This window comes from Rhinolophus sinicus, chromosome 17, assembly GCF_057876585.1.
Source record: "Rhinolophus sinicus isolate RSI-liver-muscle chromosome 17, RSI-T2T, whole genome shotgun sequence".
NCBI lineage: Eukaryota > Metazoa > Chordata > Mammalia > Chiroptera > Rhinolophidae > Rhinolophus > Rhinolophus sinicus.
In genome coordinates this window covers 163,136,476-163,157,074 of record NC_142517.1, presented here as the reverse complement: position 1 = coordinate 163,157,074, position 20,599 = coordinate 163,136,476, and the positions used below count along the sequence as shown (strand labels likewise).

Here is a 20,599-nt window from a genome sequence, read left to right as displayed (position 1 = left end):
ATATTCAGCAATGAGGTATGTAACAGTTTTTCTAGGATGAATTTGCAAACTTAATTGTCAGGACTCGTATATTGTCATATATATAATTGTCATGTACATGGGGGTTGGAATCATAACAAATAAAAATGTTGGCTGGAATCAAATTGGACAACTTTGGCACCACATCAAATAACAGTTTTCGTTAAACTGTTTGACATTCATGCTACAGAAAATGCTCAGTAGCTTAGGAAATGCTTATTGCAGAATGACAAAAAGGAGTATTATTCTGTAATGGCTTAGGTTATGGCATCTTACATGTTCTGAATACTGTGTATGAAAATCTTACTAGTGACATCTACATTTCTTTCTGTAGAAATTTCCTTAATGTCAAGTTCCTCAAGAATCAAGTTAAAAAACAACAACAACAACAACAACCTTTTTTCTTCTTTTTTTGTTTTTTTGCTTATAATAGTAATGAATATTCATTTGTCCAATTGACGTGCCGAAGGTCAGACTCACAATCAGTAAGCTGTACTAGAGTCAGATTTCCAACCCCCAGAGCCCACACGTGTAACCACTACCGTGCACACCAAAGCTAGTAGCACAAAGTGAGACACGTCCTCATACTCAGTACTGCAACAGCTGCCTGGCAGACAGTCTGTAATTCCTCTTCTTCCTTAGTACTCAGAGACGAAGCGCCCAGGCATCTTTTGCTTGTTTCATACGTTCATAGAAAAGGATCCCATAACATTGTTTCAGTCCTTAATTTTCCGAACCCCAGTGGCTCTATTGTCAGCTTCTACTCCAGGTTTCTGCTCTTCCTAAGAAAATTGTGTTTTATTACTGGGCTTTGAGCAGCCGAAGTCGGTCCATTGATCCCGTGCAAGGAGACCACTGTGCTCTGGAACCTAAAACACTAATAACTGTGTTTCATATGCATGTTTTCTGTTTTATGATCTAGCAAAATGCTGAGTCACTATAGTTCTGTACACCATCTGTTGAAGCATGGGCTGTGTAGGAAGGAGGCCTGATGACTGGACAGCAGCCCATTAGCTCTGGGAAATGCCAGGGAGCCTAGTTGCTATGCAGCGTTCTCTTTCTAACCTTAGACTCTTACTTTGATGACCCCCGTAGCAGTATTTGTGGTTGAGGAACGGAAGAATTCTAGGCAAAAGTGTTGTTCAGGTAATCCTGGATCACTAGTGAAGCTATGAAGGCCCTCATAATTTTCCTGTTATAGTCACTGACATTAAATGAAGATAGAAGACTAGAGAAAGACAATATCAATTATTATCATCCCTTGTATGCCAGGAACTTTTCAGGATCTCCCTCATCCAGAATTGTGAGAATATACTTATAAATTCATTTTTTCCATTGCTGTGGATATTATGAATACTAGAGGTTCTATTTTTTCTATTTCTGGTCTTCATATACGTACCTGAGTCAGAATTTTTCAAACCTTCTCTCTGATTCCGTTCTGTAGCTCGATTCCGCACAGTCTCTTCACAGAACGCATTTCACATAGGCGAATCCTAACCTGCTTTTTTGGCCTCCCTGCCTTCCTCCCTCCCTCCTAATAGAGTGAGAACAGTTCCAAGATTTCACTTGACGTTTTGTGCCGTAACTTCCATTGTTTGTCTGAATGCCACATTGTTAAAACTATGACCACTGCTCTCCCACCACTGCCCCTGATTTTTGTCTTCCAAATCCTAGATGATTCATTTTGTAATCATCCCTAACAAAAGTGATTCCTGGTTTAAATATTAGAGAAAGTTAAAGTTTCAAGATTGTGGGAAGTATATCTGCATATTCAAGCCGGACTTTTTAGCTTAGAAAATTTAAGTTGGGGATGGATTACTGCTCTTGATTTTATAGGTTTGCTTCATAAAATGTATACAATAAGAGCCCTCTTGTCACTAATTACATTGGGGTGATGGACTGTGAGGATATCACCCTACTTCGGGCATGCAAGAAGGTACTTCTTGGGGGTTGGTAGATTTAATGAGGTGGAAACTCTTTGGACATGGAAACCAGAGAGTATCCTAAACATTTCATTGAAGATGATACTCAAGCTTGAGCTGCAGGGAAACCAGCAGTAGCGAGAAGACTTTAATAGCATCATGAAGGCACCTGACCATGAGACCAGCTTGTCTCTGCTGTCCTTTGGTCGTGAAGCTAAATAGACATCTCAGGGTTTTTAGTGTCCATTCTTCAGCCTACAATAGTTGTATTCTTGTGGGCTACCCTTGAATTATTTCCTCAAACGTCTTCATTCTGCCTCTGGGAAGTTGTTCTGGTCTTTCTTCTGCTCACACGAGCTGCAGGTTGTCTCCCGTCAGTCCCCAACTCGTTTGGCTCTGTAGTTCGGCTTCTTATTGTTTTGATATTTTTAAATGTAGTCACTTGGCTTTGTGCTGTTTGCCTTGTTTCTAACCTGCATGCCTTTAGTATATATCAGTAGTGGTTGTAGGGAGCATGTGACCTGGAGGTGCGGGATTTCGGCTCCAGTGGTTCTGCTGCTTGTGACTTTCAACAGATCCCTTGATCTCTCTCAAGTGCTGGTTTTCTCATCTGTAAAACGGTGATAGTAATAATATCTACTTTAGAGGCTTGTTGTGAGGCATAAATGAAATAAGTATAAACGCATTTACCAAGAGCTCAGCATGTTGTAACTGTCCAGGGCAACAAAATTTACTGTTATCTTCTAGTTATTGTTTTAGGCTGGTGGGTCTCAAACTTTTAAGTCTCAGAACCCATTTATATTCTTAAACACTGAAGAATCTAGGGAGCATTTGTTTTTGTGTGTTATATGTATTGCTATTTAAAAGTAAAATTGAGAAATTAAAACAATTATCAGTTGGTTTAAAAGTAACAAAACTATTACATGTTAGCCTAAATAACATTTTATGAAACATAACTATATTTGTAAAGTAGGAGTAGTGGCATTCTTTTACATTTTTACAAACACTTTAATGTCTAGTTTAAAAGAAGAAGGCTCATATCTGTAATCATCTCTGTTGTAATATATTTTGACTGGAGTATGTGAAGAAACTCAGGCTTCATACAGACATGTGGTTGGAAAAGAGGGAAGTATTTTAATAATCTTTTCAAATAGTTGTGGATATTCTTTGATACTACACTAGAACTTGACAAGTGGTAGTTTCATAAAGGTAAGTTGCAATGTAGACTCTGAAACCAAATCAATGAGCATGTTGTTACATTAAAATCCACTGGTCTGTCTTGTACTTTGACTGGCTCTTTTTTACCCAGGCATGATTTTGTACTGTCGTGCATTTGTCATTTCAAAAATATTAGTTCATTGAGTTATGCAAATCTTCCAAATGGTAACACATTTCATTATATATCATATTAACAAATCACATTTTTAATATCACTATTAATCTCATTGGAAAAGCCTTTAAATATTAACAAACTGTTAAACTCATGATGGTGCACACAAGTTTCCTCAAATTCTAATTTTCACTTGAAAGGTTGCATTTTATGACTGGCAATAAATACTGTCCGTTTTTTCCTTAATGTGACAAGTCTGCATAGTCAAAGTTTGTCAGTCATTCTTTGGTGAAACGGTGCTGATGAAAATTGCAGCTAGTCCGGCTCACAACTCGATCCCACATACGCTTTTCCTCAAAGACAGCCATTGTACTGCAGTACGCAGCAGATATGCACACTTCTCATTTTGTCACACAGAATATTAAAAAGACATGTTATTCAAAGGTCAAGATTTAATTAAATTAATACTTTTTAAACTGCTTTATGTTCCTAAGTGAAATGGAGTTTTTTTCTTTAAACTACAGGTGTGTGGTGCTGAAAAATCCAATGGCAGCTGATACTGTTTGGTGCCACTGCATTGTTTTGTGCTGAGGCACCAGCAGTTTTATCTACCAAAGCCTTTGCACTACCTGTGGAAATGTCAATACAGTGAAAAAGGCAAATAACCGCAGAGAATAATTATGAAAATTGTTTTGACCTTGTGGATCACCCTGAAAGAGACTCAGTGATTCACAAACCACACTGAGAATTGCTGTTCTAGGCATGCAGGATACGACAGTGTGAAAAGCAGACCAAAAAATCCCTGCCCTCATGAAGTTTACATTCTAATGGGAAGAGACAAAAAAAACAACATAATTTGGTAAAATGTTAGTACTTTTAGATAAGTGATAAGTACCAAAGGGAAAAAACATACAGTGAGGACAGAGGGAATACGAATTGTCAGGGAAGGCGTCACTGAGAAGGTGACTTTTGAGTAAAGAACTGGATCAGAGGACGGAGCCTGTCGCAGAGATACTCGGGGGAACATTCCAGTCCAAGGGAACAGCTAGGTGGAAGTGTTTCTCGTATGTTTGACGAATGGCAAGGAAACCAAAGAGACTGAAGAAGAGTGGGTGAGGGAGAGCGAAGCAGGGGATGAACTCTGCAAGGTGAGAAAGACAGATCATCTAAGGTCTTGTGGGTCAGTGCTTCTGAAAAACCAGGGGCGTGCACATCACCTGGGGAGCTTGTGAAAATGCACATTGTGATTCATAGATGGAGTGGGGTCCTGCAATTCTGCATTTCTAACAAATTACCAGGTGATGTCATTGCTGTGGTCCTTTTTGAATAGCAATTGTGTAGGCGGTTGTAAAGAGTTTGGCTTTTATTCTGAGTGATACAGGAATCCATTAGGGGCTAGCAGAAGAGTGTCATGTGCTGACATATGTTTTAACATGATCAGCCCTACATATTAACACCAGTATCAGGTCTGTAATCCCTTATCCAAAACCATAGGTAACAGATGTGGGTTGGAATTAAGAAGTTTTTGGATTTTAGAAAGGTAGCATGTCTCATATGTGGTCTATTTGATAACACCCCAGCGGTCTGAGACGTCACTCTCATCACATGGTATTTCCTCATTGAAATGAATGTTCACACTCTGTGGAATAAATAACGATAGTAAATATTCGCATATCTGTTGAGGTGAGGCTTTTGCCATCAAATTTGAAAAACACTTTCAGGGTTACTCAGACCAGAGTTTGCTGCCAAATGAATTATAAAAATACTTTCACTTTTTAAAGCATTTGGATTTTAGAATTAAAAGGTGGGCCTTTGGCACTGTTATACTTTCAGTTACATGCTCCTCATGTCCCACCACTGCAGGAACTTCTTTAGGACAAATAAGTCTGTTACATGTTCATTTTAGACCTTTTTGGATGCAACTGTTGGCAAGAGAGACCACAAGCCCAGATCTTTCATGCCCTGGGCTCTCCTCTCAATGGCGGAAAAATAGGTACCTATTAATTTGGAACACAAGTTCTCATTTCCAAAGACTTTTTACATCTTGGCAGCCTATACTGTCATGTGTGCAGTCAAAGCGCAGTTAATTAAAACATGCTGAGCATTTTATTATACCTTGGGACAGTTAGCATGTGCTTAGAATTATCCAACTGTGCTCATTTGCGGTTGACACAGTATCACTTCTCTGACTGACTCTACTTTCCTACAGCTGTGAACTGCCTTGTTGCACATTTGGCTCCACAAAGCAAACTTCTCTGTGTTCTTCACAGTCTGTGTGTGTGTGTGTGTGTGTGTGTGTGTGTGTGTGTGTGTGTGTGACAGAGACAGACAGACACTGAGAGAGACAGACACTGACTGGGTTTCTCAGAGAAGCCCAGTTTAAAAGAAGTGTATTAGGAAATTATGATAAGATGAGGAATGTTGTGATCTTTTTCCATCTCATGTCAAAGTGCCATCCCTTGGTATCCACGGGGGATTGGTTCTAGAACATCCTCCACCTCTGTGTGAATACCAAGATCTGTGGATGCTCAAGTCCCTCATATAAAATGGCATAGTATTTGCTTATAACCTACACTCATCCTCCCATATACGTCAAATCATCTCTAGATTACTTATAATACCTAACACAATGTAAATGGTATACAAATAGCTACACTGTATTGTTTAGGTACTAATGACGAGAAAGAAGTCCGTACAGGTTTAGTACAGACGCAGCCATCATAGCCTAACCACATAGTAGTACACATAGCAACAGTGTAACATTTAAGAACATATTTTAGATCTCTAGTTGGTTGACTCTGCAGATGTTGAACCCATGGATACTGTGTAACTAAAGGAGGGTCAACTGTGTTACTAAAAAGAGCATTATCTCTTTACCTCAAAGAGTTTCATTTAAGGTTTAGTATATCCTACTTTCTGAATACCTGTCCTCTTGATAAAGCTTGACAACATTGATGCAAGGCAAGACGTTGGAAGGTTGTTGTTGGAATGCTTGCTGACAGAAAACAGGTTGACTCTCATCATTGGGGTGTACTAACTATTCTGTGAATTTGTGTCAAAAAAGAACGCATGTTCTGAGAAATGCATTCTATTGCATACTCCTAAGCCTGAGACTACGGTGATAGATTCCTTTTCCAAGGGCAAGGATCCAAGTGAGTCACTGCTACAAAACTGTTGGTGCATGGGAAATGCATGGGTAATAATTTGTCCCAAAGGATGAATAACAACAAGGAGAAAACATTGCAACTTTTCCTTTAAGAAAAGAACAAGGAGGGTATGTACTGTGTCTACTGAAGGAAGTGAGGGGGTTTGAGACAACTGAGTTATAGTTCTTAGGTAACCGGCTAGGAAGATCCCCACCAAAAGTATAGTTTTAGTTAGGTATTTTCCAGAATTTGTATTTATAAAAAGTAAAAATTCCGCAGAGAGTTTTCATGTTGTTACATTTTTTATATTTATAACTTTAAGTGCTTTGGATGGTTAAAACTCAATTGCTGGGTGTGGAAACTTTTTGTTCATCAGATATATTCTTTTTGTGTGTGGTGAAATATATATATACCATATGATATAGTCTGTTAAGGATGAATTATAAGGACTTCATAAAAATTTATTGCAGTCTAATTTTAGACATGTGAGATGGAGAGAAATCAAGCAGAAGGGTATACTTTATTGCCATTGTGTTTTGTGTATTCTATTTTTTGATGTTATTGAGAGGCTTGGCAGGAGTTAAAGCTCTCAACATTCTCTGTTAGAAACCTTGTGGTTAAGAGGGCCTGTCTGACAACTTTCTGTTAATATGCCAACATGTTAGGATAAACATTATCAGAAATAATGTTCATTGTTTATTTTGCTTTCCTTTAAAGAGAAAAACCTCAGAGAAATGGGACTTGTCTAGAAGAAGAAATAGCAGGTTGGAAAATGACAACACCTACTTTTGAATTGAGTTGAATGACTCAGTTCCTTTGTGTAGCTTTTTGTTTCCAAGAGTACAGTGAAAAGATTTGAGGAAGCAAATCTGTAATTCTGTCTGCGATTATACTGTGCGTACTAACCAACTTGGTCTTTACTTTCCATATAGTTAACTGATCTCGTTTTTTTCTTTCGTTTTCCTGAATTTGTTTAGATTTTTGCTTAGAATCATAGAAGAGAATTACAGACAGAATTACAGATTTGCTTTGTGTAGGACTTTGTGTAGTCGGCTTGCTAGGTCGACCAGGTTGGTTAGAGGAAATATTGCTTACGTCTTTAATAAAAGGCCAAGTTTGAGTTTTAAAAAGGAGAGCTTTCCAAATTTGGTTCACATTTCATTTAGAAGGCTTTGTTGGCCCAAGCTATGGGTCTATGGTGGAGTTGAGTGCTACTTTTGCAAAATATTTGTTTTTGGGGGTCTTTGATGAAGTTATATGTAAGCACTATAGTTGCACAGTCTCAGAAGTTTTTTCCATATAGTAACAATTCTGGGTCATTATTCTCTTAAGAATTAAAAACAATTATCTTTGGTTTTAAAAATAGTTTATTTCTGAATTATATCATGACACATCCATTTTCAACTTGGAACAGTTTTAAATGACTTTGTTTCTTCTAAGGGTGAATTTAGCTGACCTGATTTGGCCATGACTTTGCAAAGTGAATTTTAATTATCTTAGTTGAAATGCTTCCTTTCCACGTTTTGAAGCATTTTCTAGGAAAGAAGTTTAGTCAGGACATGAGTGTACCTAGAAACCTAGCAAAACTCTTTTTATTTGTTTCCTCGTTAGTTTAGAATCGTGTATGTTATTATTATGAGCCTTTTGCTTTTTATTGTGAATTACTGTATTCCATGAAATATATTTCTTTTAGAGTAAAAAATTTGGTTGGTTGTTTTCTTTGTGACTCTTTCAAATATTAACGGTAGTAATTGTTTGGTGTTTATTGTAAATTTTATGCCCAGCTTCTTTTATAAGATTATAGCAAAGGAGAGTTTTGTGGTCACCAAGCACCTCATTATTTTGGTATGCCCAATTTGGTACAGAAACAGAAGCGACAGGTGGACATTAATCATTAATGGTTTACATTTTCTGATCAAAGCAGGACAGGGAATCTCTTGCCAGTTGGTTGAAAGGTGAGTCTTCATTTGAAGGGAGGAAACGTTATTCTCATCAATAAATGCCATTCTTTATACAGAAATAAAAACTGTTCATTTTCCAATCAAAGGCAATCTGAAACAAATGTGCTGTAAAACATTAATCACACAGTTTTTGAGTGTTCATACATTATTAGTCTAAACTTCATTTAAAATGCAGCATAGTCCTTTTTGAGAAAACCTATCGTGTTGTTAAAAAGTTGCAAAAGCCATTTTTTTTTTAGTCTAAAACAATAAACAGCTTAAATTTAACATTCTAGCCTGTTCTGGAGTGAACAATTTATTTTTTAAAATAAAAAATTAAGCAGGTTTAAATTTCAACATAATATTGTTTTAAACCAATGAATTCATAAGACAACTATATAATGATACACAAAACTACATAATAAAACAAATGAAATAAAACTTTTAGTTTTCAAAGGTCAGTCATTATCAATGACATCCATAGACATACTGGATGTAAGTAGGATCTGGTTGGAGACAGCATTAAGATTTACTCAACCATATATATTTTAAGTTAATCTAAACATTCATAACTTTAGGGTATTTATAAATAGATTTAATCTTATCAGTCAATAAATGAACACTTTGAGTACCTCCTAAATAGCCCTAATATTATAAATTACAATATAGCATATAATATCAAAGATGCCCTAGATATATTTTGCTAAGGTTTTTTTAAACAGTGCCTAAAGTTGCAGGTAAGTATTTTGAAATTTTTTAATATTTAAAGGAAAAATGAATGTACTTGAAAATATTAATATTCAGAGAAAAAAGCACAAAAGGAAATTATAGGCACAAAAGTTTAACACTAAGTCTTGCTTAAAACATGCATCTTTGAGTTTATAGAAGGAAGAAAAAGTGGTATCATTTTTCATAAAAATAAAATAAGATTTCCTTGACTCCCAATTTTTAGCAATTAACCAAGAGTGAAAGAAAATTTAATTAAGAAGCTGTTCTCTTTTCCATAATGAATGTTTCCCATTCGGCAGATTCAATTAGAACAGGAAGAAGTACGTGAAGACTTCCACAAAGATTCTGAGGAGGAATTCTAAGACTTTAGAAGATGGTGCTTTATTATGTATAAATTTGTCACAAAGCTTCTAGTTGATTAAGCCTCTAAAACTGGAAATATGATTTCTCTGGTAGTATATTCATTTCAAGAGCCCACTCAGAATAATTAAAACTTCCTGTGGTGTTTGTTAAATGAGTTTTTTTTCTATGTGAATGTTTCCATGTTTTTCTCTTCTTACAAAGTTAACTTACACTTTTTGTTTTAATAGGTTTTTTTCTCTTTAGCACAAATGTAACATATTCATTGTATAATTTTTTAAAAAAATGACATAGATGTATAAGAAAAGTAAAAATCACCATCTAGAAAAGTCTTTCTGCTGGTTCTAGGAAAGAATAATACCCCAATGACCTAGGGTATCCATTGTATGCAGTAAGTTAATTTCTCTCCTGTGCTTCTAGAAAAACACTTGTTATCTATCATATATGGGAAAACTGAGAAAATAGTCACTCAAAACATTTTCTGTGCTTTGTGGTTCACATGAGGAACCTGGATAAGAAAGGCTAATCTAGCAATCACTATTGTTACTTAAATCAGTGTATTTAATTCTAGATCTTTCTAGATCTCTCTCTTCTTGTCCCTCCTGTATGTACACATACACATACTGTGTTTCCCCAAAAATAAGACCTAGCCGGACAGTCAGCTCTAATGCGTCTTTTGGAGCAAAAATTAATATAAGACCCAGTCTTATTTTACTGTAATATAAGATCGGGTATAATGTAATATAATAATAATATATAATGTAATAATAAATATAATATAATACCGGGTATAATATAATATAATATAATATAATATAATATAATATAATATAACACCCGGTCTTATATTAATTTTTGCTCCAAAAGACGCATTAGAGCTAATTGTCCGGCTCGGTCTTATTTTCGGGGAAACACGGTACATACTCATATATGCAGATACCCTTTCTTTCATTTACAAAAATGCAATTATACTGTGCATACTAACCAACTTGGTCTTTACTTTCCATGTAGTTAACAAATCTCATTTTTTTTCTTTCGTTTTCCTGAATTTGTTTAGATTTTTGCTTAGAATCACAGAAGAGAATTAGAGACAGAACCAGGCTTCTTACTTCTGTGCTTGCTCTGATGTGGAGCTGTCCCTGCACCTTCCCAGGTCTACCACTTGTGACTTTTGAGTCCAGTACTTTCTCCTTCCTCTGAGTCTTTGCTCCCTCAGTCTTGTCTACCTTACCGTTTTGCCTACCTTTGGCCTTCCTGCTGCCTGGCTTGTTTTCGCTCACTCTTGAGAACTGACCTGGGCCTGACTATAGTATTCCTCTCAGACAGCTAAATAGTTAATGGGAAGTAAGTACAAAGCAGAGAAAAACACATGGCATATTACTTATGGATACTCCTTGGAAAACTCAGCCAGGTTCCCTCCAGTGCCTGAGTCTCAAGCTTTCCTCAGCATGTCTTTTATTGCATCCATTCTGCATTATTTGCAGTTCTTCAAACACTTCCAGAACTTTCTTGTTTCTGTGTCCTTATTCAGTGTGTTCCTTCTGGTTGTAATGTTGTTTTCTCTCTTTATTTCCATTCTCTTTCTCTTTACCATTTTACTTAAAAAAATATTTTGTCCTTCAGAACTTTTGTCAGATGATACACCTCTGGTTTGTCTTTCTTGACACTGGCCAACAGTGATTCCTTCTTTTTTTCCATTCCGTCATCAGTTCAGCAAATATTTATTGGGGACCTATTCTTGCCAGGCATTTTGATAAGATGATGGTTTGTAAAACTCTTATTGTGTATAAGAGTATTGTCTATTACTCATAGTACCTTGTTTGTAAATAATAATAACCATCTTATTTCCTTACTACCTTTGAAGGCATCGGCTACATCTGGACCCATCTTGTAACTGACACTCTTCCCATGGAAAGTGTTTAATACATACATTTTTATGGAATGAATGAAACTTTCTGATATTTCAACATTTCTGTATGGCAGCATAACTTTGGTATTTTTATAAAATTATCTTTTATGTAGAACGAAAAGTATTACTGACACTTAAAGGTGATGGAGAAATCTTTTAATGCATTTTGTGGGTGTGTACTTACTTTAAACACTCAGCCACACCGTGCTAAGATTATTTTAAGTGGCTGTCCTTGAGTTTGTTAAGATGAGCTGTTCCTGAGTCATAGATTGTCTGGCTCTCATTCTCTATCATGCTTTAGTGGTGGAAGCCTGTTACATTTATATGCTCAGTCTGGGTGGATTTTCTGACAATCAAAAAGAGGTGATGGGAGCCCTTGAGACTTCTAGGTAGAGACAGATCACAGACATTTGGTGCTGATTGGCCCTTAATAACTTCCTTTGAACAAGCTGAAATGACTTTGAAAGGCTGAACACATGATTTCCTCTCTTTTCTCTTCTTAGTTAACTTTTGTACCTCTTCTATAGATGAAATGTATCTTATCCCACCGTACCCCATATCCTAGCATGGTTTAAAACAGTTGTTCTCAAAGTATGGTCTGGGAGCCCCTGGGGGTCCCCAGAATTTTTCAGTTTCCACAAAGCCAAACTGTTTTAATAATAATGACATTATTTGCCTTTTCACTCTCATTCTTTCACAAGTGTCTAGTTTAATCTTTCAGAAGGTACATGGCACATGATATCACAACAAGTTAAATACAGAAGCAGATATGAGAATCTGGCTGTCTTCAATTACACCAGACATTAAAAAGATTTCCAAAATATAAAACAAAATATTTTGTTTTAAAAAATATTTATTTTTTGTAAGTGTTATATTGAGATAAAATGGGTTTATTTTTAATAAATTAACAAATAAGAGTCCTCAGTTTTAATTTCTAATGTGGTTAATATCGATAGATATTAAAAGCTCTTTATAATCCAGATTTTTGAAATAAAGTTTGAAAGCCACTTGTTTAAAAGATTTAAAATATTTAAAAGAACAGATTTTTCTAACAGATTAAAAGGTGTCCTTTTGATGTAGTCACAATATCTTCAAACTGGAATATGTCTGAATTGATTCTATCAGTTTCCAGTTGTTGGGCACTTAGGTTGGATCCATTTTTTAGTTTTAATTGTAATGTGGCAGTAGCATTCTTCTATATTAGTATTTTCTTAATAACTTTATTATTTTACAATACATTTCTAGAAATAGGACTGCAGGGCCAAAAAAGATATGCACACGGAACTGACATGACCTGTTACGTAAATTCAGGGACCAAATGTGCTGCCATTTTGTTCCTATTAATTCACGTCCAATTAGCAGGGAACTCAGTATCTTCCTCTTTAGGCAGTCTCCTCCTCCAAGCTCGAACCCCAGGAGGATTGCTCAGTCCTGAAGTGGTCCCATCCTTTTCCAAATGCCAGACAGACAACTGTAGTAGAATAGAACACTAGTTATCTTCCTTCTCTTTATCATTTTCTGTCAGTGTCAAAGACCAACCCTGTATTGTTTGTTGGTAGTTCCTTGTCTAACTGCTGCTAGGATGCTGTTTCTGGTCAGACTTGGCCCAGGTCACAGGAGTGACCCCAATTGGAGGTCAAGATTGTGGTTTGTTAGTTCGCAGTCTTATATACAACAATTCAGTGTGCCGGGGAAGCTGCAGTCAGAGACCCTTCTGACATCTGCCTCATGCTGGGCCACAATCTTTCCTACCTACTAAACCATAAGCCCTTTGAGTGACCCTAGATCACTAGTTTCAATTAATCCGTCTCAAGGTCATTTTATTTCAAGAGTGTCTCTACCTTTTCTTGCCAGTGGAGCTGGTTTGGGCTGTGAGTTTCTTGTATGAGAGAACTCCCTAACTTTGAATCTGAGGAATCAAAGACTAGGGTAATGTTTCTTCCCTTCCTGAAGGATTTAGGGTACTGGATAATTGGTCTCCCTGATTCTAGCAACAAATTCTGCATATCAAGATGCTGAGAGATGGTTTTTTGAAGCATCCAACTTCTCCTTCCCAGTGGGCCCTTTGCCCTGAGTCCAAAAGACACTGGTGCCTACCCTTTGCCTAACTTGATCAACAAAAAGATCCATGCCAAGGTGACCTAACATCTCTACTCCTAAACATAAGAAAGACTCATAATTTTTAAATACTCTCCTTCAAAGAGCATCTCGCTTAAGTTCTGCTTTCACAGCTGCCTGTATTACACACTTTTAAAGGCTTATGTTATGTGTCACCAGTTGTTTTCCAGAGAGGTTGTGCCAGTTTACACTTCCATCTGCAAAAAATGGATTGCTAGGAAAAGACTTTTAAAACCCAGTGTATGCTCTTAAATGCTCTGAAATGAGTAATTAGAATTTTTTTAATATTAAAGGAAATTTAAACTTTTCTTCCAATATTTCTTGGTTTTATTTGGCCACATAACTGTGATCTATAGCATTTTGAGTATTATCTTCTATAATAGAGTAGGTGTATAGGGAAGAACAAAATAATAAGGGACTGCACAGCTGAAATCATTGACAATCGCTCGCAGCTACTACAGTACTGTCACTGTGTGTTTAAAATTACTTTTGGTGAAGGCAGGAGAGGATACTCAGTTACTAAAGATCTCCTAAATGCAAGGTGCTTTATGTATGATACCCAATTTAATCCTCACAACAAACCTGTGCTGTTACTATTCCCATTTTAAATGATATGGTTATTCCATTTTATAAATAAATTAAGATTCAGAGAGGTAGCAATTTTCCAAAAATCACACAGCAAGTAAAGGTTGATGTTCCCCTAAGAAAGCCCTGTCTAGGACTAGATACACAATTCCCCAGGTACCTTCTCCAAAGTGAAAGCAATCTGCAGGAGGCCCTCACTGCTCATCGCTACAGGCTTTGCACAAGGTTTGCAAGGAGTTAGGGCCACCTACAAAGTTAGAGGATGCAGTCGTGAAGACTTCCCTCACTTCTAACACCAACTGCAAGTTGGAGGGAGTTCCTCCAAAGCACCCTCAGTTTCGATAATTTGCTAAAACTCACGGAACTCACTAAACACTATTGTACTCACAGTCATGATTCATTGTAGGGAAAGGGTACAGATTGAGTGAGATCAGCCAAACAAGAAGCATGTAAGGTAGGGTCCAGGAGAAGTGCAGAATGTGAAGCTTTCCTCTCCATGGCGTCAGGGTCCATATTCTTCCAGCATTGATGTCTGTCAATACACACAGAGTATTTCCAGCCAAGGAAGCTCTCCCAAGTCTTGAGTGCAGAGTTTTTTTTTTTAATTTTATTTTATGATTATATAAACCAAAAACAACAAATGAGTGCAGAGTTTTTTTTATTGGGGCTTCATTACATAGACATGGTTGGTTGATTGCCCACGTGGTTGATCTCAGTCCCCAGGTTGACTGATACTGTGTGACCCAAGCCCCACCCTAAGTCATATTGTCGCTCTCTGGCTAGCCTGAGGTGCCCTGGCGAAATTACCTCCTACCGTGTTTCCCCAAAAGTAAGACCTATCCAGGCAATCAGCTCTAATGCATCTTTTGGAGCAAAAATTAATATATGACCCGGTCTTATTTTACTATAATGTAAGACCGGGTATAGTATAGTATAGTTTAATGTAATGTAATATAATATAATATAACGTAATATAATACTGGATAATATATTATGACATGATATGATATAATACCAGGTATAATATAAGTAAGACCAGTTCTATATAATATAATATAATATAATATAATATAATATAATATAATATAATATAATATAATATAATATAATATAATATAATATAATAAATAGCGGGTGTTATATTAATTTTTGCTCCAAAAGACGCATTACAGTTGATTGTCCCGCTAGGTCTTATTTTCGGGGAAACAACAGTAGGAGCTGAGGGCAAAAACCAAACCTCTTAGGGCAAAATTAAATTCTTTACACCTGGTCCCAACCTAGTTGAGTGCCTTCCCCCTACCTGGCCACACCGGGTGTCTTCTACATGGAAGTGCCTCGTCTCTGAAGCTTATGCTCTTTGGACCTTGGCAATAAGGCTGAGACACAGGTGGAATATGGGTGATTTCCAAGACAGTAAATGTACATTCTCCTGTTAATCTCTGAACTGATTTAGTATAGTATTCATTATGTCATCATTGAAATCATAAAATGATTTGAGTGGTTACAGTCAAAATTTTTCTATATTAAAAGAATATAATTGAGTTAATTATAATTACTAAGACAAACCTCGATATAACTAACCCCGCCCACCAAACACACACCCTAGCAAAGTAAATATCTACAGAGGGTGCCAAAAAAATGTATACACATTTTAAGAAAGGAAAAAACTGTATTAAAATTGTAATACTCAATATGTACCAATAAAAGATAAATACAAGTCACGTGTATACATTTCTTGGCACCCCCAGTATATGTATATATCACGGGGCTAAGGTCATATTTCATCCTTGCTTTATATCATTACTAAGCAGGTTCATCTGAGTTGGCAGTTTTCCTAAGTAATTGCTCATTCATATACAGTTAGTCCTCATTAGTCACAATTCTGTATTTGCGTGTTTGCTTACTTGCTGGCATTTATTTGTAATCCTAAAATAAATACCTGTGACATTTCATGGTCATTTGCCAATGATCACAGAGAGGCAAAATATTTGAGTTGCATAACCTGCATACTCCCAGCTGAGGTCAAACAAGATGACTCTGCCTTTGTTTCAGCTCTCATACTATCAACAGGTGTCCTCTTCATAGTCTTATTTAGTGCCCCGTTTCATTTTTGCATTTATGTGGTTTTTTTATTGGTGATTCTGTTGTTTAAAATGCCCCCCAAGCATAGTGCCAATGTGCCGTCCGTTTTTCTAAGCACAAGGCTGTGATGTTTGTTATGGAGAAAATAACACGTATTAGATAAGCTTCATTGAGGCAGGAGTTACAGTGCTGCTGGCTGTGAGTTCAGTGTTAAGGAGTCAACAGTACATACAAAATATAATAAGATACCTTTAAACAGAAACACACATGAAACAAGGTTGTGTATTGATTGGTTGATGAAAATGTGGCCAGAGGCACACAGGAACCTAACCTTATGTTTCCCCTAGGAGCAGTGTGGTTCAGAATTCAGTAATTCACTGTTCAAGGTGGTTTGATAGAATATAACTACTGCGAATAATGAGAGTCAACATTATTTGCTGCATTACTTCATTCAGTGTTCATTTACTCATGTCATCTTTTATTCGTTCTTTAAGAAAACATAATTGAACACTTCTGTTGGATGCCAAGCAATTTCTACATGACTGACTTACACTTTCCCTTTTGTGTTCTTGTGCCCTTTTGTAGTAGTCTTGCTGTAGCCCTCTGACTCTATTTGTGTGGTTTATGATAATACATCATAAATGAAATGTAAGATTGTGTTTAAAGGTTGGGAGTTGGGGGCTGAATGTTTTGGGTCTATGACTATTTTTACTTTTAACTACAAGTGTTAGATTCAGCCTTCTCAATAAACTTCTCAGGAATTGTCTTGTCTCCTTGGAGACCAAGATTTTTAGCATCAAATTCCTTAAGGGATTCTTGTTGGATGCCATCAGAGCCAGATGATATGACGTGGCTTGCCACACCTTCCTACGCAAAAATGCTACGTCTGCTGGTTTGGCTACATAGTCTTGCAGGCAGAGCTTATGGCTGGCAATGCTTTGCTTCTTTCTCTGATTCCCCCATCTCTCTCACGTATTTATATATCCATCTCTTTCCACTTCCTCTTCACACTGTCTCCTACATCTGCACTTAAGCAGAGTGTAGGAGAATGGACTTGAAGAACAGATGTTTACCTCATGTTCTTTGAGGCTCCCTGGATACACTCTGTTTCATTGAAGTGTTTCTCATTTCCTGGTTTTGATTGTCCAGGTTGTATGAGGGCTAAGAGCTGTGCCTTGCTGCTCTTCTCTCCTGATGTTAGTAAAACCAGTTACACTGGAATCCCCCAAATATAATGGGGGGAAATGTAGAAATACCTTTCTGAAGATTAAAATTGGTACCTGACTTCAGGGAACTTTCAATGAAATAATCATAGATTTAAGCCCAAAGAAACAGAGACATCGTTGGCAATTATTATGTCAGTAATTGTTAAGAAATGAGTGCCAGCAGTAAAAATTAACCTTGATATTTTTCTTTGATAAGTAGTTAAATAAATACAGTAACTTTATTTGAACATCTTTGAACCTGTACTTCAAGAAGGTGAGGACTAAGACTAAAAAAAATCCTTTGAATGCCCGTTAGTGCCTAGCACAATGCCGAGGACAAACGGACCTCAACAAATACTTATTAAATGAATTAATGATTAAAATATCACATTTAAAATATAAATATTCAATAATGTTAATTTGATGTTTATTCTTTCAGATACAGATGAATATAGACCTCCTGTTTGGAAATCTTACTGTAAGTACACAAATAATTTAAAATTGGGGGGTGTTGTAGTGCTTTATAAGTAATATAAAAATATTAGAATCATTAGATATGAAGAGTCATTTCATTTTGTACCCGTTACTGAAAAATTAATTCACAACAGGATTTGGGACTAGCATAGAAGTAATTGTGGAAAACAGGAGTGTTTCCACAAAGTCTGTATATGGTTTGCATATCTGGAATACATTTTGTCTCTCTGAGCTTGCGCAGAATCCCGTACCTTGGAACCTGAGACCACTTGTTGACAACGGCTGATAAAATCAATGTAATGAGAAGCTAACTAACTTCTCATTAGTTATCTAACTTCTCATTAGTTATCATTAGACGCTATCTAACTATTCTCAGATCCTGATTCTTTATATATGAAATGAATGTCAGTGATAATAAGTGAGGAGGCTGTCTTGATAGAAAGAATAGGTAAAAGAGGCAAAAGAAAGTAGTCTTCTTTTTTAAAAATTTCCTTCCCAAATATAAGAGAGACATTTGAGTTTTATATTGCTCTTTAAACTTTGCATTAGAATAAACGTTTCTTCAAAAGAGTCTAGGTTCTTAGTTCTTTATGTTTTCTTCCTCGTTTCCTAGAGAATATTACCGCATTTTGCCATGTGTAATATGCTCCCGTATGTAATGCGCACCCACGTTTTTGGCCCAAATTTTCAGGGGAAAAAATAACCTTTCATTTTAATTTTTTAATTCAAATTTTTATTTGTTTACATTTAGGTACTTGTCTTTTGTATTATAAAGGAATTTTAACGTTTATTTTTTTAACATACTATGGTACAAGAAATTTTATGTTAAAAATTATCAATATTTACTCATCATAGAAGGCCCAAGAACCTTGTCGTTGCAAGTTCATTGTAAGTTCAACAAAACCGATGATCGTATTCCAGGGTATTATTTTGCATATGGATATCGTTATTGATTTCTAGAGTTACACTTTCAACTCATAAACATAAATAAAATAATTTAAAACATATAGATGTGGAATTAGTACTGCCCACGTATAATGCACATCCTTATTTTTCCTTCACAAATTTGGGCAAAAAAGTGCTCATTATACACAGCAAAATATGGTGTTTCATCAGTGAAAAATATTTCAGAATTTTAAAAAATGCAAATAGGGTTAATATAATCAAAGTACTTTAAAGAAATCCATGAATACACTATTGTAGAAATCAGTACTGCTTTTGTTTATTGTCTGTAGAGTTGAATAAGCAATCTACGAAACCTGTACTTTACATATAGATTATTAACTTCTTATAAATGTTGAGTTAGTCTCAATTTTGATATTTGTAAGTTTTTAAAAAATTTGCTGACTGAAGGAACAGCAATTCAGATTCTTGTTAGTTTTATGTTCCAAGAACAACAGAGAGTTTTATTTTAATAGGTTGCTACTTTGGGCTATCTATAGTAAGCAAAACAAGAACAATTTCTAAAAATATTGCCATAGATGCATTTTTCCACCACTCCCACTGCTGCCTTTTTGTTTCTTGGGAGTATAGTTCAAGAAAGTATAAAAATGACTAATGTTCTTTATCTCTTAAAGATTTTGTCTCATAATCTCATTGGCAGGAAGCCTATTTAAAATTCTTTTCTGCACTTTCTGGTTTTCAATTTATCTTTGTTCCCTTTGCTCTGACTTGTGTCTTGCACATTTTTTATGTCAGAGCATTTATGAAGCCTCAGGTCATTATTGAATCATGGTGATGATATTTTCCCTCTGAGGAATATTGATAACTAAATGTAGTATATGCAATTTGTATTTTCTGTATCTTCATATGTCTTACTGTAACTACCATTTAAAAATGGCGTATTTCCATTTTTGGTGAAAATACTGCAACTGAGTTCTATAGTTTCTTTTATTGACTTCAGTACCTGAGATTCCTTCCCCCGCCATCGTTTTAATAGTAGAAACAGGGAGGAAATTATTAGAATAAACTTTATCTTCTGACTATCAAATGAAAAAACTTGCACTTCAAGGGAATTTTATGATTAAACTAGTAAGCCAAGTGGAAAAGTCCATTTTTAAAATTGGTCATTTGAATTTTTGTGTACGATAGTCATGATGTTGTCTTCCAAGAATTTGAATAAGTACAAATTTTAACTAATAAGTAAACATATAAAGATTGCATTCTAACATTGAAGTAATTGTTGTGATCATACAGATTTTTAAATGTGTTTGTCAAAGTTCTGATCCTAGAAAAAAACTGTGATTTAGGTTAAGGTTTTTAATTTACTTTTTGTTTTGTCTTTGCCGCTATCAGACAATTTTACAGTTTATATTTAGCTAGCTGTAAATAATCTCCAGTGAGGTATTTACTTAATAATTCCTTAAGAAGTTACCTGTTCAGGCATCTGTGCATTTTAAAAGGAAATATTTTAAAGATGTCAAGCCCATGCCATCCTATTTCATCTGTAGAGATTAGAATTATAAGTAACTGGGGTAGTAAACCCTGCCCAGTGTCCTTAATAATTGAGCCATGACAGTTTGCTTAATTCTGAGCCAGACCTATATGTATCTTGTTTGAAGTTGATAATTGGCAATAAATTCTACAACAATCTTTGGGACTGACAAACCATAATGCAGTCATCATTTTCTCTGTGATGTGAATTACATTTTTGTCATTAAAAATATTTCTCACAATAGTAATAAAATCTAAATGGATTGAGATTTTTAAAAAGTGAGGTATGTCAGTCCATGTAAAGAGGTAAAAGCAGATGAAAGCTATTCAAAGTGAGCTGATTGTTAA

General features: G+C 35.8%; 1 protein-coding gene across 1 annotated transcript in view; it reads left to right on the top strand.

Moving 5' to 3' along the window:
• CHN1 (chimerin 1) overlaps positions 1-20,599 on the top strand; it is a 175,851-nt gene that overhangs the window by 35,732 nt on the left and 119,520 nt on the right. Inside the window, exon 3 of the mRNA XM_019727475.3 lies at positions 17,784-17,822. Coding sequence (XP_019583034.1) covers positions 17,784-17,822 — 39 coding nt within the window. The remainder of the gene's footprint in view (positions 1-17,783; positions 17,823-20,599) is intronic.